This window comes from Argiope bruennichi, chromosome X1, assembly GCF_947563725.1.
Source record: "Argiope bruennichi chromosome X1, qqArgBrue1.1, whole genome shotgun sequence".
NCBI lineage: Eukaryota > Metazoa > Arthropoda > Arachnida > Araneae > Araneidae > Argiope > Argiope bruennichi.
The window spans coordinates 112,583,121-112,607,201 of record NC_079162.1 but is presented as its reverse complement, the minus strand read 5'-3'; the positions used below and the strand labels follow the sequence as shown (position 1 = coordinate 112,607,201).

The window sequence follows — 24,081 nt, the reverse complement described above, 5'->3', positions numbered from 1 at the left end:
ATTATATAAAAACAGTTAAAAGATTAAAAAATCTGCACTAAAATATTCTTACATTAGAAACAGAAAAATAATAATTTCACAAAAAAATTTCTTAAGTCAATTGAATGCAGGAATTTTTAAATCAATTCGAAATAATGTTTATTTGAAAATAAAAAAGAATATATATATAAAAGAAAAGCTCTTTTAAACTGCGTGAACATTTGAAAAAAGGGCAACATATAATCTAATCGCATAAAATAAAATAAATTGGTGTAATAAAAATTATTCATTAAAATAATTTTTATCTTAAATAAAAAATAACAATATATTGTAATAAAAAATATATAAGGAAATTGGAAAAGAGCATTTTTTAAAGATATAAAACAAGAAAAATTATAAACATTTAGAAATACAAAAGCGCATGCTGCAGAAAAGCATGCGGATTAAAAAGAAAAGAAAACAAGAGCAACACATATTTTCCATCGATATACAAAACAACGCCTTGAAATCCTCCAAAAATATTTGTAAAACATTGCCAGGACTGATTGTCAATACTCATGTAAATTCGATCACTATCGAAATCACGAAATTACCCGAAATTCGATAAGTATGGAAAATACAACATATTTCGAAAATTGGATAAGTATTGGAATCCGTTATGTATAAAAAATTCAACATGAATAAAAAATTCGATAAGTATTGGAAGTTCGATCAAGACTGATCGAGTATTCAAATTAGTTTAAGCAATTCAGTCACCAGGCGAAAGCGGTTTTTATATATTAGAATATGACAGTATTTATAGAAATATGAACAAAAATTATGTTTGAAGGTCAATAAGAATGAACAGTAACAAAAATAAACATTAAACGGTAACAAAAGCGAAATCGAAAATTATTTGTGAATATCGATTTATTCTATCGTGATCATGATATCGATAGATCGATATTTTTCGAAAACTGACATCGAAAAATCGATTTTTTTCTACAAATCGAAAATAGTCACAGCCCTACTTCTGAATAATAAAAATATTGCAGTATTTTTACTATTCAAATATTGGCAAAACTATCGACGCTAGGAAAAAAGTTTTTAAGTGTTTTTCAACCGCAATTTTTTTTGAGTGAAATTTGGATATAAATGAATTAGAAAATAAAGTATATGATAAAATGAAGAAATATTTAATGATAAATACAAAAATCCATTAAAATTATTGTAGACAAATTTGAATAACACTTTCTTCAATTCAAAATAATATTTTTTCAAGAGTTTTTGAAAAGACATCTTAAAAAATCTGAGAGAAGATGCATTTCCTCAGTAGTCCCGGTTTTATCCTGCATGATCTTAGTTAAGGCCCTGAATAAATTCTGACTTTAGAAAAACGCGAGTAGTATCAAAAAACACAATTTCATCAAATACATTGATTATGACATTTCTAATGACACATATTCCATCATCCACTGAGAATAAAGTGTAGAAAATTTTAAATGAATACAATTTCAGAAAGAGCTTCAACAAGTGCATACACAATGAATACGCATAGCATATCTACAGAAAAATATAATAAACAAATAAACGTTTCTGAACCTACAGTACGCGTACCTCCAAGTGTATGTGAAATGGTTTCAGAGGTTAACGGAAAAAATAATTGATAGATTGAACATAACAGAAAAGATAAGAACTGTTTTAATAACTGGTCTTTCGCATACAAACTATATTTCTTTATGAAAATTCAAAACAGATAAATAAAATTTTAATTTAGAAAGATATGAATGTTTTAAATTCAGTTCATATATGTATTTTATCTGCAGGATCAATACTTATCAGATATGACGTCGATCGACACCTGCCAATAATATATACATTTCAATAATCCTTACACAAAGTGGCTTCAAGTATTTCATTAAATCTGCTTACATATTTAAAAAAATAATTACATGTGTACAATTATGAATATACACAATTTTTATATAATGGTAAAAAATAAAATGTCTCTGTATTATAATTTTTTTGCTGCACATGTACGCAGATGTTAGTAATTACAAATAATAAGGTTGGGTCGGGCTATATGAAGCAGTGATGATAGATCAAAGGCTTTGCAAGTAAAAAAAAAATGATAAGAAACATGGCCATAAATTAATAATTTTTCTTCTTTCGTATTATATATTGTCACTGCCAAAATGCTCGATTTTTAGATTTTGAGGTACATACGTTTCAGAGATTCTGGAGTTAACTCCTACCCTTTGAAAAATTAAATATGAAATTAGGCTAGTCAATCCATGTGTACATGAAAATGACGATTCAAAAAATGAATTAGTTTTAGGAATAAAATTCGATACTGGGCCTTTACACAATTGTGGATATGTATTAAATTTTAGGTGATCATCAAGAGGAATTCAGTCTGTCTGTACTCTATTATGCATCCTCGTCCACGTGAGCATTAAACGAAAAAAAAAAAAAAAAAAAATGCTGGCCTCCTCAAAAAATAAATAGATGAAAAGATTTAGTTTTAAGCAGTTTTTGCAGTTGAGGACAAGTGCACTTAAATTTAAATAAACGATTAGAATCTATTTCTAATTTCTACATTAGAAAGTGCTAATACAGAACCATGTTTGATCCTAATTATTAGACTAGTTATAATACTATTTGTGTTTAAAACAGAAAATATGATTTGAATGTCTCAGAAGTAAACACAAATTCTTCTTATTTTTTTTTCAATCTTATTGTTTTCAAAATAAAAATATTTTAAATGTATAATAAACTCAAATATATAGTGTTTATAAACTAACAGTCAAATTGAGTTTAAATGTAGCCTGCTTTCTATGATACACATTTAAAAAAAAAATTCTGCAGTGGAAGGAATGGGACATGCTCGATTACATTTCAATATATTTTCTAAATAGCTAAATATGCTAACGATTAAAGTTTTTAATTTTTCTTAATGTTGATTAATAAAATTAGTTGTTGGCATGTTACAATACAATAGCAGGTTGATGATTTTAAATTTATTAAAATATATTAGTATACATTATCACACACACACACACACACACACACACACACACACACACACACACACACACACACACACACACACACACACACACACACACACACACATATATTTTAAATAATATAAATCAATAGTGTAGATTAATAAAAAAGCTGGACTTCCATTAGCCAAAACTAAAAATAAATTTCAACTTTTTTTTCAAAAATTTACTTAAGGACATCAGTGTCTTTAACCATGTTTTATTATTCTTTATTTTTTGTTAATAATTGTATCACATAAAGTATGAATTCATACTACAATCATTCTGTGTCATTTTACATTAAAAAAAAAATTTCTTCTTAAAATCATGTCAACCATTTAATTTCTGTTAAGGGAAATTTTACTGTAAATATAACTATAAGGAATATAATAAATAATAATTAATGAAAAAAATGAAACTATGTTATGAAGGTTATTTAAAATTTTTGTTACCCTAGATTAAAAAATTTATATTTTTATCTTTTTTTTATATAAAAATGTCACGAATATAGAAGAAAAAGCATCTAGAAATATATATATATATATATATATATATATATATACACTTACATAAAGCTCAATGTGTGTGTGTTGGCGCTGTACAGGCCAGAACGTTTGACCTACAGCTACCAAATTTGGTACATGTATACCTTAGAGGTCGGGAACGTGCATCTGGGGTCCCTTTTTTGAATTTTTAATTAGAATTTTAATTATTAATTAAAAACTAACTTTCCCGCCAAAAAATCTTTTCATTTTCTCCAACGCCAAATGAGTAAGGCTTCAGTTTTTTTTTTCTTTTTTTCCCAACAGTAATGAGGCTAAGGTTAACATTTTTCGACCGATTATTTCAAACTTTTATTTATTTTCTTATTGTTTTATGCATTTAAAATTAAACATGGTTAATTAATCGATCTTTCAGATTCATTCTGAAGTACTTTTGAATTAAAATAACACAGAATACAGGAAATTAAAAATTACTAATCTGCATAGCGTTACCCCAACTGGCGTAGAGAAATTCCCGCATTTGCGTTACCGTAACTGGCGTTGAAAATTCACGCATGCGCATTGTGTTCTGATTGTTGACAATATTATCAACGGATGATTCTTGATTTAAATTATTTTTAGGTTAGTTGCATGCTTTTGTAATTAAATTGTATTTATGTTAGTTATATATTTTTTGTAAATGCTTATAGTTTTAAGTACATCGTTTTTTAAGTAGTTTTTTAAACCTATTTTCGACCGATTATTTTAAACGATTCATTTTATTTTCTTAGTGTTTGATGCATTTAAAATTAAACATTGTTAATTAATCGATCTGTTCAGGATGAATCTGAGAAAATTTTGTTGACAAATTCTTGAGATATAACATTAATTAAGAAAGATATTCTTTAGTGCCCATAAAGTTTAAACGCTCAGTGACTCTGTTATCAGTAATCATATTATTAAAAAAATGCTTTGTTTCAGTAAAAAATATTATTATATTAATTGCAGATTAATTCTTTCTACTTTAATTTAAAGCATAAATTATACGGGAGCTAACAGAAAATTAGAGAAATACATATTACGTTATGACTGAAGGCGGCTAGTATTATGATATTATGAGTGAATTATGTGACTAGCAAAATTTAAAGTTTTAAAATATTTTGATGAAGAATCTATTAAAGTAGGAATTGAGTAAAATATTTAATTATTAAAATTTAAACGGACATTAAGATAGGCGAACCGGCTGGTCACCAAAGGCAGCTAGTATTAAATAATAATACATTGCAATCAGTGGGAATGGTTGTAAAAGAAAATAAAAGTTTTCACAATGTGACAGCACCAATGAAGATTTCAAAACCAATTCTTGTTTGGCATGTCCCAAACTATAAATCATTAAATGAAAAGGATATCAAAATACTTTATTAATTTTAATTTTCTCAAACCTTGTCCCATTCCTCCCTCATGTGTGTCCCATACTTCCCAGAAGGGAAGTGTGGGACAAAAATGTTACAATTTTAAAATATGCAAATAAAAGCTAATTGTTTGCCTTTTGCCATTATTGTATTTTTTAAGAATAAATTAAAGAACATGCCATTAGATTCTTATAAACCGCACTCTTAGTAAGTCTAAACTAATGAAGTAAAAAATTTTTTTTGTGAAATCTGCCCCATTCCTCCCAAACTCTCCCCTGCTAATAAATAATATCTTTATCGCGACATTTCACTTCTATAATTCAATGGATCTATATTTCCATGATAGTAATTCCTAAAAATTTTTTCTCCATACCTTAAAATATTTTGTCAGCAACATTTTATACATACATTCATTATAATATGCATTATATGTCTCTAAATAAAGCAAGCAACAGTCCAAAAATGTTTCCTGCAGAGTGGATTTACCATTTTCAATGGATTTACATTAGGAAGAAATGCTATATTTTCCTGAATCTTACAACAATTTTCTGGAATGAAAATATAATGAAGATTCATAAATTATAAGAATTTCTTTTTGAAATTACACAGTAATGTTCTATAATAATTTTTTACAGCACAAATGGAACAAAGCCTATAATGGTACTGTGGGATGCACATCAATTTCTTAACATAAACAAATTCTACATTTATGATTAAATTTCAAAGCAATTAATTTAATTGATTATACTTTAAACTATAAAAATGGGAAATGATAGTTTAATGCATGTTTTTTTTCTTTTTCATTCATAACTATAATACCAAATTTCTTGCATTTTGGAACTTAGGGAAAAAAAATTAGGAATAAAAAAGGGAATAGGAGTATTTTGATAATATTCAAGTGCTAGTTATATAATTTAATTCATAAAAAATACCTTACCAAAAAAAACAACAACACTGAATTACATTTATTGACGTACACAGCATTCAAATTTAAAACAATCCCAGTCTCATGGTTCCTATTTCTTGGTATTTCTGTTTAATTCAGAAATGTCTCAACCAAGTAAACAATGAAATAAAATAAAAGAGAAAGCTTTCATATTATGACATTTTAATACACACGTACCTTCAAGAAGTGTGCAAAGTTCCTTTTTTCCATCTGGGCTCTTAGCATTTTCGGAAGTATTCTTTAACTGAAATGAAATAATATATGACAGTAAACTATTTAATAATCAAACGAACATTAAAAATCTTCATTTTGTACGAGTTTCTAAATAATAAATCTTTGCAACTCCTAAAAAAACAGACTGTTTAACAGATTAATTCAGTTATATCATTCATTTTTATGTTGATAAACATTTTAGTTATGGTAACTATAGATATATTTAAAGATATTCTTTACACAATATTAAAAATCAAATTCAATAATATACCTTAATTAATAAATTCAAATTAGAATTTATTTTTAAATAATTAAAAGTTAAGTAAAAGCTAAGGAATAAATCAGATAAAATGTAGATTACATAAAATGAATGGGGTATAATGTTTATAGGTATTATAAGCTTAAATATTAGTAAATATTTGCCTTATTACAGAATATGCGAGAAAAAATGCACACAGCCTAAGAAGTAATTATATTTAAAACACCTTATTAAATATTATTAATGATTAATAAACTTTCAGACTTATATAATAATTCATTAATTTCTTTTTGAGAATTTCGATGCCAGTTTTTAACAAAAATGAAAGATGTTTCGAGATTATGACAATATTTATTTTCGAAAGTCAATTGAATTTATGCAAAACATTACTCTATAACACACTCAAAATAAATCCGAAAAAGGATTCATGCTACTAAGAAACAAAATATAAGAAGAGTATGGACTCTTATTTTATATAGATTTTGGTTTATACTGAATTGATATTACTGATGATATAACACACATTCAATTAAATTATATTAACTTCAGAACCCAGAATAGAATTTATAATATGCAGCATCTGTTTGATAGAGAAATAATTATAAATCTTAAAATGTCTCTATATAAAATTTAAGCAAGATAGAAATAATAATAAGTTTAATGAGATTTTGTAATTTACATTACAGTCGCATAGTCTAATATTCATTAAATAATTTCAGATTATTCAAATAAATGTTGATAGCATCAATAATCTAACAATAAAGTTCTTATGCACAAAAGGCATGTTTTATACTGAATATCAACTCATTTAAATGTGATGCAATAAAATACTAAAAAGAAAATTAAAAACGAAACTCTATAAATATATAAAACAATTTACAGAAAGTTTCTAAAAGTTTTGAACGATCTATTAGATGCCAGTTTTATAGATCTTTTTGTTACTTCTACTGTTAGCTTGAAAATATTTCACTGTATCCCGAATAACCACGTTAGCTCACTTTATTCTGAATAATTTAAAAAAATAAATAAATGCACCTAATTAGTGAATTTTTTTGAAATAATAAATTCTTGTTGTAGTAAATTAACTTTCTCGTTTGCAAATTACAACAAAAAATTAATGCTGTTGAAAAAGAAGAATTCCAACAATGTCAAAAAAGAAAGAAAAAACTATGCTCAATAAGAAATGTAATGTAAAAGTTACTATTAAGCGATTTTCCATAACCCACATAAAGAAAATGGCAATCAGTACTGACTATAAAATATCCAGGTTGTTTTAAAGTATAACTGAAGCGTTTTGAAATTTTAAATAGTTTTAGGAGAGATAAGGAATGCTTAACAAATGCAAGTGGGCTCTGCTGATCTGACAAAATTTAACTTGTTGAACATCATTTCAAAAATATATTTAAAAAACAACAACAATCTGAAATAATGCAGCAAAATCCCTATATAAATTTTGAAATTATTTGTTTTTAAGGTACTTAAACATAAAAACAAATAAATTTGTTTCTGTTTTAATTCTTCTTGTAAACTAAATTTATAAAATTTAACAATTATATTTCAACCACAATTTAATACAGGGCAATTCTAATTTAATTTTAATTATAATTAAAATGACTCATTCTTTAAATGCGAAACTTAAAATGTTTGCATGATGCGCATAAAAATTTGTATTACTGAAACAAATTACCTACACTATAAAAATGTACAAAAGAAATATAAAGGTTTCCTTACCAAGTATGTAAATAAAACCTGGCTTCGCACTAACTGTTCTCTGAGAGCACGTATTTCCGCATTAATTTGATCTCTGACTTCACCTGATTCAGGTACCTAAAATGTTATGCAGTTAATTCACATTCATTTAAAAGTACATAAGAATATAAAAAGAATGGAATATATAAGAGCAAAGCTTACTAGAAGCTTCACTGATGATAAAACAGTTTTATCTCCCGAGTCATTGTCTTCAGACAAATCCTTAAAAAGTCAAGGAAATAATTTTCAAACAAAGATTTGCAATAATAAATACACACTTCAAATTTCATTCAGTTGCTTTAGAAGCAAAAGTATTTGAAGCGGATAAATTTTCAACCAATTTTATGGAAAACACATGCACACAAGATTTTGCTAGTGTGCAGTTATGCGATTTCAAAAGGGCAAACACAGAAAACATAAAAATAAATAAATGAAATAACTGCATTTATCTTCATCATGCTTTTTAGAGTAGATTTTAAACATAGCAGAAAATATTCATATGAAAAATAAAAGATATTTTATAAAATTATACGAGTAGTAGCGCTTCCACAGCTTTAACATTTAAAAGCAGGAAATCAAGCACTTCAATGCAAAAAAGGAATATATGTACACATATATATATCAAGCTTGTGCCAACATGCAGCAAATTAGACTTTTCCATGAGAATTTGTCCTTTAATAAAAGTTAGGTGTCCTGTTATTTGCTTTCAAAGTACAAGCATTTCAAGATTTTTTAAAAATTCTGATCATTAATACTGAGAATTCAAAATGTTAACTGCAAAGTTGTGTTTGTTGATATATAATATGATTTTTAAGGATAATTTTTCAAAAAAGCTCTAATTTTGTTATTAGTTAAAAAAAACCCTATAAATTATGTTTAGTTGCAATTGAAAAAAAGGTTTAAATAATAAGGATGCAACTGAAGACTTGGGGGTGCTGAGGCAATGAAAGTTTATGGGGTGCCCCTCTTTATCATTTCATCCAACTTTGATCACTTTTTTATGGTTACAACTAATAATTCTGTTAATAATTAAAATAGTTTTATTCATTTAAATTAAATGAAAAAAAATTTCGCTACAATTTTGTTTGATGTTTGCTATTACAAGTTAATTTTAATTCCTGTTGAATCCTGTAATGTTAAGAAGAAAATGAATTACGAAGTTATTTGATATCGTACAGAGCATCATATGAAAAGCAAGAAATGTAATTAATTAAAATATTTACAAGCAAATTATTCATTATATATTTTACTTTTAAATTTTGGATTATAATAAATCTATTTTTAAATTTTAGGGAGCAAATTAGATTATTTTATCCTGGTTAATTTTTTAGGTTATTTTATACATTCTTTTTTAACTGGAAATAAATTTTATTTCTAATTATACATTTTTTTTTTTTTTTTTGAAAATGAAATTATCAAATATGGTTGGCTAAGTTCAGTTTTCAATTTTTTTGCTCCAGAAGTACTTACGACCCTGCTAAATGACACAAACAGTTATATTTTAAGTTGTTTGAGAAAAAATTATGAAATTTAAATTTTTATACAGATTACCCACATTATAAACATAATTAGTAAAACATTTTTGATACACTAACAAAATTTTCATACTTCTGCGACAAAAATTATCCGAGTTAAGAAGCTTTGAATTTCATTATGTTTGATAAATCATCGGCAATTGCGAATAAGTGCTGCCTATTGATTAGTCGATATTTCCCGAAGCGATCGTTGAAATGATTTTAAATCTATATCGTCTAAATACAAAGCTTCATAACTCAGTCTACTTTAGTCACAGAAAAAAGGAAGCTTTTTTCTTTAAAAAAAAATCGTTAGTACAATATGTATGTGTCTATAAAACATTCTTTGAAAAAACAGGAGTGGAGATCTTTAATGATTTTTATTCTTCGCAATTTTAAGGACAGAGCTTACATTTTATCTTTTGCCATGTTAAAGCCATGACAAGCGTATTGCAACAAACCGAAAAGGAAGACAGGATGTAGGCAGAAGAGACCACAAGGAAATATTTTAAACTTATACAGTTTCAGAAAGGAGTTTGCTGACATAGCGATTTAGTCACTGTGGGGAAATAATAGACCATGCAACTCATAGAAGTTAAAATGAAGCAGGAGTTTAATTGATCAGAAAATTATTTCTAGAAAGTAGATAATTAAAAATTATCGTGCCCCGATTAAAATGGATATCCTGTAAAGTTATATCTACGGAGGATTGATCATACTTCTTTATGTACACCATTTTTCTAATAAATGAATTGTTATTCTATGAATAAATCTGAAAGTAAGTTTTTATTCATATAAATGTGAAAAACGAAACACACAGTTTTCTTAAAAGTTTCAATGCAATATTTTATTTGTAAATAATTATTTGTAATTTTAATGTAATATTTTATTTTTAGTTTCATAATTTTATTGAACAATAAAGCAACAAATTGCTACCAAGCATTTAATGAATGATTGTTCTAAATGTTTTAAGAAATTAATTAGATATAGATAAAAAAAACACATAGCGGGAGACAAAGACAATAAGCTTTAACGAGTGAATTTTTTTTTAAATGAACATTTTAAAATTCAATGCCTTTCTTTCATAGTTACCTTTCCTTCAGGTCCAATTCCGGCCAGTGATTTGGGAAGTAATGCTGAACCTTAAAAAAAAATGTATAAATGCAAAAATAGTTGTAAGGTTTTAACTTATTTTTAACAATAATGGAATGTCAACACAAATAAGTACATAACACAGCATGAAAGCATATGGTAATGTGGATTGAGGGTGAGATATATCAATAACAATGATTATTTATAGAATTCAAAATTCAATGCAGGTTACACAAGAGACATGGCACTGTTACAATATAAGCTTAACAATATTGCTGGAATATATAACCTAACAAAATTATTTAAAGTTCAACAAAACATTAAAACTGAAAAATAATATACACTATTGATAAAATCATGACTTCTTTAAAGAGAAATAATCCTTAACAGGACTCAGGTGCTTTAAATGACATCATATACAACACCACAAAAGATTTTCTCATCTCTATTAATCATAAATATTTGAAATGTGTTTTTTTCATTTTTATGAGCCTTACACCTCCAAATCAAGGAATGGTAATTCAAGGATTCTTAATTCATTTCTTATTATCTTTTACGATATCCTACTCTAATTGAGAAATTTTTACTTCAGAAATGGCATAAAATGGTGTTTTCTAAATAATATTTCAATTTTTACTTAGAAACTATCTAATTTTTTAAGTCCGTTTTTTTATTTCAATAAGTATATACATATCTTTCTTATACAATATATCTTTGATGATGGGAGCCTTTTACAGATAATATTCGATATTTATTTTAGAGAAAGTTAATACAAATAAGTGTAGGAAAAGGAAGTTGCAAAAATCAGCATCTAATCTTTTTTTTTCAAGACAACCTATTTCAATTTTAAATTAATAAAATTTGTGCCTAAATGCTTTTACTTTGTACTTTTCATTTTTTGAAAATTTAATGTTTAGAAAGTTGATATCCATCTATCTATTTCTATATATATTGATAATTATACATCAACTTTTTAAAACAAATATTGAAGAATTGATAAATATATAATAAATGCATAGAATAGATTATGTATTAAAAAATAAAACTAAATGAAGAGGAAAATCTAAAGGCCAGAAACTATACTCTGATGATTTATTTGATAATAAGGACTCAGTTTTTTAAACTGCAAAATGAATGTTGATATGCAGCACATATCATAAAAATCAAATAGCTTCAATACTTAAATACAGGATTGGTTCAATGTTTCCACCTATATATTTTAAGAAAAATGAAATCTTGAATTTTAAATAAATCTGAAAGGCAAACAACTTGAACAAATTAATTTGTAAAAGAGTTTTATGATTTTTTGAAGCTACATGAAAGGGGGCTATTAAGAATAGAACTCAAAATTTTGAGATGTGGTTCAATGAGGAAAGCCATATTTGACCTGATACTCAGTTCAAAATTTCCACACCATAATAGTGGAAAGTTTGACTCAAAGTAAAAAATTTAATATGCTCTACTTAAACAAATATTGTAGAACAGTAGTGACTTCAAATATTTAAAATGAGATAATCTGATACTGAAGGCAGTACTTTCTTTCATGCCATCAAATCTTTAAAGCTAATTAGAAATTTAACATATACACAACAGATATATTTCATACTAACTGATAATGCAACAACTAAAAGAGTATAAAGCAGATATACTGCAATATTTTTATAATACAAATTTAATATTTGAACAACTATAGATTTACTTTCTTCTTTATATATTTTCAGAAAATTTTATTGCTATAAAATACTATTCTTTATTGCTATAAAATCAATAATTTACTTCTTTTTAATACATATTTTCTGGAAATTTTATAGTAAATCAGTAACTTACTTTTTTTCATTACATACTAACTGGAAATCTTACAGGAAATCACAAGAATAAATTTTCAAAATTAGTAAATTGCCATTTCATCAACATATAATATACAACAAGAGAAAAAAATGAAGTCTGGTTAAAAAAATTTTTTTTTATCAATAACGTACAACTTTATAAATGAAAAATTGAAATTAACTACTATCAGATGTTTTGCACAGGAAATAGTGTAATTTATATTTCTCAATATATTTACCTCAAATAGTGTGATTTACATTTCGTATAACATACAAATTTTAAGAGAGATAGAGAAGAGGGTGTCATTTTTTAAAACAATGAGAATTTCCTTAATAATGAAAGCAGTTACTGTAATTATTTAAAAACTGGGAACAAAATTTCTCTAATGTAGATCATGTATATTGTTCTGAGGCTTAAACTTGCCTATCCATTGCTTTCACTGCCACAAGAATTTAATATGTGCAGAGAAGAATGTAAGAAATGTAAGCCAGACTATTTCTAATGCAATAAATAAATAAAAAAGGTAGTAGTTCATTTTTATTTTATTCATAAAGTTGTTGTTTCTGATAATTTTCAATAAAAATTCTTTGAAATATCATCTACATAAAAAAAAAAGAATAATATTCAATTTCATATTCAGCAGATCACAACAGATCATATGGCTGGTATAGATCATGTATTTATATAAGTTGTCCATTTGTGCATGCAATAAATAGGTTGCATGCAACTATTTTATTTTTAGCCATTAAACCTTTAATTTATTCATTTCATAATTATGTACATTCTGTTCTCAAACATCTAATAAACAAACTTTACTGCAATAATAATAATAAAAAAAAAACTATATGCATAAAATATTAGACGTTGTATACTCTCTGAAAAGCAACTATTGGTTGATAGGTACTTGGATTTTCTCTTAAAAAATACTCCCAAAATTGAAATTTTCATTAGATACCATAAAAAAAGTTTGCTAACAATATTTCTTACAAAATAGACAAGTAAAAGAAAGAAAAAAACTGATAAGATAGAGTAATTAAACAAATGTACTAATATTACTAGTTTTAATATTGCACTGAATGAGATAATGTCAGCAAGACCAGCATCTGCCCATAAAGTGTGCATTATATGCCTTAATGTATGTATAATTAATATATTGGAAGAAACATGCCAAAAAATCCTTCTGGATGCAATATAGGATTTATACAACTCTATTAATTGTCATCACTGCAGTATAGAGGAAGTTACACAAATACATTATTCAGGACAGATTAGAAATTTCCTAGTTGTTTGTAGCAAATAAAAATGAAAAGTGTTTAATATAGTATCATGTACATGCTGAATACAAACCCAGTTTGGGAATGTGAGAAAGCTATAATATACAAAATTTTCATTCATACTTTTTCTAAGAATAGAACACAACACAAGATGACTCTGTTTCTAAAATGTTCTATTTTAAATCTAGAACAATATCTAAACAACATTTATACATATGACCCACAGTGCCTCATAATATCTATTATAATCTTGTTTTTCTAAAAAGCTTTATTGTAATTTTAATCAACAGTGAGAATGTTAAAATGTTCTGCACCAAAAATTAATTTATTTTCAGAAAACACTTTTTTTTTTTTTTTTTTTTTTTTTTACAAGAGACAGTATTTTTCAGGATGCCATTCATATTGCAACAATTACCTAAGCTTAATATGGCATGAAGCATACTTTCATGAGCAAAATGTAAAAACCTAATCTCAATATAATTAGATCATCCTGATAACTGATTAGGGTGTAACACCTAGCAGAAAATTAATCATACAAGTTTTTCATATATATCAAGTTTGATATAGGGCAGGCAATGACTGCTGATGTATTTCAGTATAATGAGCTTACATATTTAATAAAAACTACTGAAATTAGCATAGTGATTGGGGCTGACATACTCTTCATTGTTTTTCCACATAGAGAATGCACAATAACGAAAAGTTTAATGCAAAAATATAAAGTAGAGGATAGATCAATGATGATACATCTAGGGATTGCAAACTTTTGTGGAAAATAAAAATTGGTAATATTGAACCAGTTTTTAGAGCTGGAAGACTGGTTCCTTGTTTATATCAATTATTTTATATAGTTACAACACTTTTAAATAAAAATTGCTAATTAATATAACACTTTAGTACAAATCAATTTACACCCTGTCATTTCAAAGAATTGGAAGATCATTGATCCTGTGAATTCTAAAACTCTTATTATTTCACCTCCAGCTAATAAGATTGTATGGCTAAATATGAAAACCCAGAAAATTTTATCTTTTTATACAAAGAAATCATGAATCATTTTGTTCATTCACTAGCAATCAAATGGTATTTTATTAATTTAAGAAAATTCAGGGGGGGGGATAAATTTTTGTAAATGAATTATCAACTCAACAATTTTTTTGAAAATATATCAAAAAATGAGAGCAATTATGGTACAAGATTCCATGAAATGTTTCTACCTCTAATATTATAACTAAATTATGGGTACAATGTATTTTAATTTAACTGATGGTTTGCATAAGATGGTTAGTAGAAGATAATGAAAGATAGCATTCAAATTCTAGAATAAAGTACTTTAAAATTACGATTTTTTCTATCAAGAATGATTTACAAATGAAATTCTAACTAGTAATTTTATATCACAAAATCTTTAAAATGTAATAATGACATTTTGAGATCTTTAATGCTTTGTTTTCTAGTATATATATATATATATATATATATATATATATATATATATATATATATATATATATATATATATATATATATTAGAATTTGTTATATATATTTATAGCAAAGTTGGTAATTTCTTAGAATTTGGAACACCATGCTATACATGCTATACAAACATTTTAATACAAACATTTACTTCATGACTATAGATGACTATACATTAATTATTAGCTGCAATATTCGCTATTTACATTCTATTTCTCTGAATTGGTTATTATGAACAGATCAGAACATTATTATAAATTGTTTCTGAGCATACTGTATGCTTGCCTATCATGATCAACCATGAACATTTAACATAAGGGAGAAATTAGACCAATTAAAAAAAAAATTCTGCAATGAAATATCAATGGAAAATATTTGATCTCTTTAATATAATATGATTCAATTCAAAAATTAATAAATTCATAATTAGTTAAGGAGTTAATGTTAATGTTATAATTTGTTAAACATTATATGCATTCATTTCCATTTAAATGTTTTTCTTAAAAGAATGTGCATTTATTTTCGACACATATTACTGATTAGTAGAAGATAATGAAGATTTCTTAGTAAGATAAGCAAATTGCAAATTCGTTTTTCAATTACAAAATTTAACTTTTTCATATATGCATCATAATTCCAAAACATAAAACATTAATAAGTGTGGAATAATAATTGCATATTCTAGATGAAAATTAATAAAATAAAATCAATTTAAAGATTAATTTTCAGATAAAATGGTTATAAATAATTATAACTTATTTAACAATGCTTGAACACAATTAAATGATAATTATAAATTAAAAACTGCATAATAGATTTTAAAAGAATTTATATTATAGTTTAAAAATTGAATATATGAAATAGCAAAAGTAAAAATATATTTCAGTTAATTAAAAATAATTAATAAATATAAATGTTCACACATTCACAACAATTTTTTGACATAACTTACCTGATGTTACTTCGATGGACTTCTGAGAGTCAGTTATAACTCTAAAAATAAAAAGAAATATTCTTAATAATACAATAAAGACTATGACAATTATTTTAATAACATTTTTATCTGAATATAAGTTCAAGATAGATCTTCAATACTTTATATTTAGAAGAAAAAGAACTAACCTGCCAGTCTGTTGATGAACAACATCTTGTCGAGAACAATGAGATACACAGCTTCCCATATTTAAATATTTATTATATTAAATAGTTTGAAAACAAACTTTACTAATTGTTATCAACTGTGATTGAATATTCCTTTTCTCTATATTTTTCTTAATTTCCAGTGTTTCATCAGAAAAGCAAGAAAACTAAACACACATTTAAGACAAAATTTATTTAATTATTTTAAAAGGAGAAGAACAGCTCATTATTTCACTACTGAATCAAATGAGAATTTCTTAAATGAATAAATCTCCTAATGAATCATTTTTCAAATTATTTTCTAAAATAATTATCACATAACCTTGAGATATTTTATGAGTTTTATATATTATTAGCAAGTAGAAATATACAGCTTAATTTTCCACCGAAATTCTAAATGTACACCAATATGATTTAAAGAATGGAATGTTGCCCGTCTTCTATTTTGCATTTTTTTACACTTTCCTTTTCCTTCAGATATATAAAGCATTTATTATTCAAATGCTAAGATTTCATACTTAAATTTGGAAACTAAAAATCTGCCCAAACAAAGCATAACATACTTAAAAGAAATATTGCAATTAACAAGCATCTTAGCAATTAAAATATAAAAAAACTACATATTTCTCAAATCAGACATTTATATTTATAAATGCAAACTTGATTAAATTGAATTGATTATATGATAGAAAAGATAACTCCAAGAGAGCATATTTATACATAAAATTCTTTTCTGAAATTATAAAATTAAAGAAAGAACTTAAGATTTCGACGACACTAATCTAAGATCTATGAATCGTAAACAAGGCGAAATTTAAGTAAACAATCAAAAATTCTGAATTATGAAAGGATGATGGAAAGCTCAAATGGATTGTTTTTTCCTTAAACGTGAATTATAAAATTATTAGGCATATAACAACATAAACAAGATCTTGAAAGTAGGATCAAATGAAGGATCAAACCATCTCGCTCCGACATCGCAACATCAGAAGAGCTAGGCATCCGCATTCAGAAAAATCAATACTGGACCGATCCTGAAGAGAGTAGGGAGCATAGATTCGGTGGTGGATGAAAAGAGGGGATGTGCACATATTTGATATCGTTTTACATAAAATATTTATGCTTAAAATTACAGAAAACAACAGTGAATTTGAAAATTTTATAAGTAGTATTTGAAATTCATTCACTTAAATTTTACATTATCGATTTTTCTATCGCACCTCACTGCTTATTCATGAAAAATATTTAACATTATTTCTGTTAATACAATTAAGTGAAGTGCATTCTGAAAAATTCCGGCAAATTAATGAAATTTTAAATTGTCATCCGAAAAATCTCCTCGTCGAATCAATAAAATAAAATTTTATAAAGCTACAAGGAGAAAAACTACAGATACGGCTTAAATTTAACAAAATAGTTATTTTAATATGGTTTTTATAAGCAAATCTTACCTTTTTTAAAGAAATGACCAGAGCATGGTGAGAAAAAAAAATAAACACCTGTTTCTGTTTAGATCCACATACTGTTCAGTAACCTCAGTGTATACTGAATCAAAATAAAAAAAAAAAATCATTCAACTTCTGAAACATGCCATCGTTCACTATTACTCTGCCGATTTGGCAATTTTCTTCAAAAAAGGTTTTACTCTCTCCCTTTCTTTTTAATATATTCCCTAAGTTGCTCATCTCTCGTAGTCGCCAAAGTTCTTCTATTAAGGCTTGTTTTATAACATCGCCAAATTTCTACTTGGCGAGTAACTCATGATATTGGAAGGCGCGCTAAACTTGGAACTTGTTTATAAAAAAACCATGCATGACACTGAAGTTCTCAGTGCTGAAATCAAATTCGCCGCGCTAGGAAGTAATTGTCAGGGCCGGTTTAAGACTTGTTGAAACTTATTGGCGATACAAGTTGTGGAGTCCCTTTCCTAGCTTCTGAGACCATTTTTTATATATATATGTCTATATAAGCAGAATTCAAGCAGCTAATATGCCAAAACATCTAAACGATCGTTATTTTCAAGAAAGTTGGTTTCAGTATTTCATATATAAAAAATTAATTTAAAAGCAGTTTTCAGAATTTTTTTTAAGACTAAGTTGGTCTGGAAACAAGGAAAAAGAAATCTCTAAAAATATTTGTAGGAATATTTTTCTGAAATTTAAACGAGAATTGATTATTATTTGAATACGTTCCAAATTATTGGTTCTAAATCTATGGAAGCAGGGAATTAAATTATGTGCCAAATAATAATAATAAAAAAGTTCGAGGCCTTGCCCCCCCATTCCACTTCCCCACACACGAAGTTTAAAGGCCCGTAGTCAGTTGTCTATTATTATTTTATTGATTATTATTATTTTATTCTAGGAGTCGGAAGTATAGTTTAAATAAGCGTAATCATATGATATTTTTAGAAAAACTTAACAAAGAATATGAAGCACAATTGTTTCCCTTTGTTTTTTGTTGAAAAACTAAATATGATAATAAGCAAAATTTTAGCAATTTCCAGTGAGAATTCTATAATGAACACAGAAATGAATTACAATGGTTTTATATATGATTTCAAAGTATTTTCAAATTTATTGATTTCAAAATAATGCTATGCATAAAATGCCTTGCATTTGCATAAAAATATTGTATAAATCATTGCTACGTATCGAATGGAATAAAGAATTTATCCAAAATACATATATGACTTTAAAACACACGCACACACTTAGGTTCAATAATTTATTTTACTTTTTATTTAAGAATTATTTCATGCAAGATGATGTTTAGAGCCTTGTAATTATTTTTATATATGAATAACACGAAACCATACAAGTAAAGGAAATAGAAATTTGATAAAAAATCTGATTGAAAAGTGAAATGAAAAAAAATTAGTTTTTAATTAATTTAATTTTTAATAAATTAATTAATTTAATTTTTTAATAAATTTAATTTTTTTTCAAAATTACTTTTAAGTCCAGTTTCTTTCTTTTTTTTTTTATTAATTATTGCATATATTTTTTTTTTCATTGTCTGACTTTATGTTTGGGATAGAATTTTTTCCGAAATATTATCGAGAATCCAACATTTTAAGAAACCCTTTTTAAAAGATTATTAGCTATCGCAATGAACAGAACTGACAGGAGCAAAAATTATATTAGATCTAGTGTAATATTTTACTACGTTGAAATTAAGAAATAACTGATATTACGAGGTATGCAAACCTTCTCACCTGCATGATATAAAATAGCAATTCAGATAAAAATTCCCAAAATACAGAGAAATAAAAGAATTTTTTAAATAAATAAAATATGACAGGTTAAAAATTCCTCCAAAATCGGCGATAATTTAAGAACCATTCTCAGTATCTTACAATAAAATCTTGTCTTGTTTTCTCAATCAGTGGTAAAAGTAAAGTGTTTAAAATATGAGAATTCACCGTACGTTTAGGACCAACCACCAATTTAATTTTCCCATACTGTTTCAATTTGTGTTTACAGTAAAATTTTAATTAATATAAGGTATCAGATATAAATTTAGCTTGAAAATCAATTCTCTATATACCTAATGACAATACTTGGTAATTATAAAGTGTTGTCTTATGAATGGAAACTGAGATTATAAATTAGTGACATTTGTTTTAAGAAACCATTTCCGAGCTTTGTGCTCACATTCGTCTTAAGCGAAAGCCAATAGGAACTTCACTTTCATTAATTAAGAGAATTTTCAAGGAAAGTACAAAGAATGTACTCCTTTTGTTCTCAATATAGGCTTATTCCGAAATGGTTTCACCTTAGTTCTGTCTTGCATTTCCTCGAATCTAGATATAATTTATATTTTTGCATGAACAAGTGACATGCTTATTCCTATGCAAAACAGTTTTCGCCTCAAATTATCTTAATATGAAAGAAGATTTTATCATAAGTTATATGCACAAATATTTATAGAACTAATTTTTACTGGTATAGTTGAGTTTTCAACTATCTGAATTAAATGGGTACTGATCAACTCGAATATGTGGAAATTCGGATGATTAGAAAGAATCGGAAAATTAAATTAAAAAGTAAGAAAAACTTGACTTTAATTCATGAAATCAGATTTTATATACGTAATGCTGTAAATTCTTTTTAATTTATAAAAAAAATAAACCTCAAATTAAATTATGCATAGAGGTTAATTATATGCATGCATACATATTAAAAATATGTATGGAATATACAATGTGTAGGTACCCTATTTTTGTTCATAAAATCAGTTTCCTTAGGTAGGGGTAGGCAAGATAACTGAGAGTATTCCCACAGTTATTTTCACAATTCAGTTGTTTCATATTTTTCATTCCTCCTCTCTCGTAATGGATACAGATAATTGGAGATACGAATAATTGGGCTTTTAATAATTGAACCTGTACTCTATTTATTTATTATTTCCATTTGTATATAGAATATATTCATCATTGTAGTCATGATGAATAAGGAAGTAATTGGAAATCAAACATTACTAAAATATTTAATAAACACAGGTTTTAAAAATGAACTTTTATGCAGAATTGTAGAATTGTTCCATTATGTAAAATGTAAAGTTATTGTATGTAAAAAAATGTAGAATTGTTCCGATTATTATTATTTTCGACTTTTTTGACGTTAATACATAATTCATTATTCCAAATACAATGTAATCTTGAAATCAGTTTTTCTCAGATATTATATTAGATGGGGACACTGGCATGTAGTTAAAATATAACTAAATCAGTCTATTAACAGTTAAAAGAAATCAGAAAATTTTAAAATAATGAATGTACAATATTTCAAAGCTTTAGCTCATCAAGAAGTAAGCAAAAAATCAATTACCAAATTTTATCTTTACAAACATGAAAAAAAGAAAAATGAAATTTAATAAAAATGTTTGAAAATTATTTGTTTCTCACCAGTTTCAACGTTTTTATAAGTGATAACAGTGGTTCATGTAATGTAACTGAAAGGAGGTAGGTTTCAGCTAACCTTAATAGAATGTGAAAATTTCGTCTAGAAAAAGTGAGATTTTATACCAAATTAAAAAAAAAAAAGTTAAGAAATGCAAACAGTACCTGCAAATTTTTGAAGTCTTTGTCAATTCAAGAGTTTAAAAAAACACATAAAGTATATGGATTTCTGGTGGGCCATAGAGGATTGTTGAAAGAGTCTAGGGATAAAAGGGTCGTAAGTTCGAAACCGATTTCAACAAAGATGTCTGTCATGTATCTGGACTTGGCACAAATTAAATCTGTCGTGGGTGAAATATTCTCTCGTTGATGTGGTGTGGAAGTTTGGAGAAAACCTGTGAATCGTTTAAACACTTTACCCTGCAAAATGAGAGTCCTTGCGCTAGTGTGGCGTGGAAGTGGAGGGGATGCCAGCTCAGGTGTTGTTCTCGTCATCTGACCGTGGTTCAAAATTACGAGGTCTGTCCCAAAAATAACAGTAGTGTTGCTTTAAAAACGGAATGTTAATATAACTAAACTAAACTAAACCTACAAAATGAGAATGCTAATCTAATTAATCAATCCGTTTTTAGATGGAATAAATTCAATGATTTTTTTTTATAACAAACAACTTTTATTTAGTGCGCTGACTAATAAGATAACAACATTCCATTTTTATAAACATGAAACAAGTCAAGTTGAATAAAAGTATAAACAAATTTAGGAAAAGCAAATATTTTGTAAGATTTCTTTTAAATAACTAATATATCCCATACTCTTATGTGTCAAATACCATCTCCTAGACATACTAAGAATATAATAACAATGATAGCACATGGCCTAAAATGCTCAAAAGAAAAACATTAACAACAAAATCAAACGAAAAAAAAGAAAGAAAAAGAAGCATTCTTAAAAGAGAAATAAGAAAAACAATTTCTATATGAAATGAAGTTTTTTAAATTATTAGGAGCTGATTACAAACTGGTTTCGCTAAAACTTTGGCAACAAGTCATTCTGTGAGATTTTGCTGTTAAAGTGTACGTACACACCTGAAACTTCGAAAATCATTCAAAATATCGAATATTTTTTTTGTTGCTTAATAAGGTTCTCTGACCCTTTAGCTTTCAAACGATACCAAGATGTTGTCAATATTCGAAATATTTCTCGAGTTATAATTATTTTTTTTTTGAGGTGCTTTCATTAAAAACTCTAGTTACGGTGTTTTTAAAACTCATTTTATGAAGAATGATATTTTTCCACTATGTTGCTTCATTCAAACAATCATAGCTCAACAAGAAATTAACCAAATACAATTATTTATATATCAAAATAATCCGTATGAAATAGCGGATGTTTTGTGTCTCAATCAATGTTATATTTATAGAAATAAATTTTTAATGGCTATTTAAAAGTTAAAATTACAGAAAAAATCTCACTTTTTCTATTCATCGTTAATGAAAAAATTGTTAAAAAAAACTATATATTTTTATAACTTGACTGAGGCAGACAACATGAAGACTAATATTAGGCATAATTTCCAACTAGAATTGTGTGTCTGTACAAATTAGAATTTAAGATATCATGTTTCAAAAAATATGCTAATTAGCTCATTAAATATTATTTAATTAATTAATAATTAGTGTAATATGATTTTTTCTCACTGAAATGACTTTAAACGTATATTAATGACCTACTCAAAATCCAGTTTTTTATAGCTTAAATTTTAACTATAAAAAACTGGATTTTTATAGTTAAAATTAAAAAAAAAATCTTCTAGTGTGTACGTACACATTAAATAAAATAAAAAAAAATTAAAAAAAAAACTCTGTTTGCTAATTCTTTTAAATCACACTTGGGATATAGCGTTCGAAAATAAGTTGAAATATGAAATACGAATTAAACTTATTTATTTGCAGTGCTGTAATAATACAATATAATTTAACGCTACAATAGTTTGAGATAAACTCGTTAACTATTTCACAGGATGCATATAAAAATAAATTAAGTTCCAACATGCGTTGGTCAGAGAGTTAAGGAAATAATAATAATTTGAATTTCTAAATAGCTGTATTAATAGAATTTCTTTTTAATACTCCTTTTCCTCGACTTCCGACAACAAAAATAAATTTCATGTTTCAAAGTAAGATATAATTTCTGACTGTATTTTTGTTTATAGTACATATTATGCCTTTTTCACATTATGTGTAATAATTTTACATATACAAATAAAATGTTTGTGTTTTATGTTCGGTTTTTACAATCCTTTTGAATGAAAAAAAAAAAAAATACACTAAAAAAATGAAACCCACTTATGACTAATTTGACTTAAACGCTGTCAATCGAAACAGAATTTTGTCTTAAGTCGAGGAGACCACGTAAGTAATTTTAAACTCTCTCATACAAATATTGTATGACCTTTTCTTAAAATTATAAGTCGAAATCAAATCATTCAAAGACGCTATAATTCATTTAAGAATTACACACAATCCTTATACTCTAAGTATTCTACAGATTCTTAATTGAATCAATCAGTAAGATAACACATTTTCGAAATGGAAGGTGGCACCTTATTAGATAAGGAAACTAGGGGGACTGGTTCCCCCAAAACTGTCTCGCATACTCTTTAATAAAGGTGAATTTGTGTTTTAGACGAGTTTTTTACCAACCGATTGAAACCTAAATTTGGCACAGAACTGCAGTCATAGTCATGAAACTACATACCAAATTTGATATATTTAAATTATTGA

At 26.1% G+C, this 24,081-nt stretch overlaps 1 protein-coding gene across 7 annotated transcripts in view; it reads right to left on the bottom strand.

Moving 5' to 3' along the window:
* LOC129958375 (inositol 1,4,5-triphosphate receptor associated 1-like) overlaps positions 1-24,081 on the bottom strand; it is a 135,076-nt gene that overhangs the window by 87,434 nt on the left and 23,561 nt on the right. For 5 of the 7 annotated variants that reach the window (XM_056070822.1, XM_056070824.1, XM_056070826.1 and 2 more), the window contains exons 1-6: positions 16,375-17,381; positions 16,205-16,245; positions 10,673-10,722; positions 8,229-8,288; positions 8,049-8,144; positions 6,023-6,089 (exon numbers count right to left, since the gene is read on the bottom strand). In XM_056070822.1, the coding sequence (XP_055926797.1) occupies positions 6,023-6,089; positions 8,049-8,144; positions 8,229-8,288; positions 10,673-10,722; positions 16,205-16,245; positions 16,375-16,433 (373 nt within the window). In that variant the 5' untranslated portion in view covers positions 16,434-17,381. Of the gene's footprint in view, positions 1-6,022; positions 6,090-8,048; positions 8,145-8,228; positions 8,289-10,672; positions 10,723-16,204; positions 16,246-16,374; positions 17,382-24,081 lie in introns of those variants that run through there. The other 2 variants (XM_056070823.1, XM_056070825.1) reach the window with 2 other exon arrangements.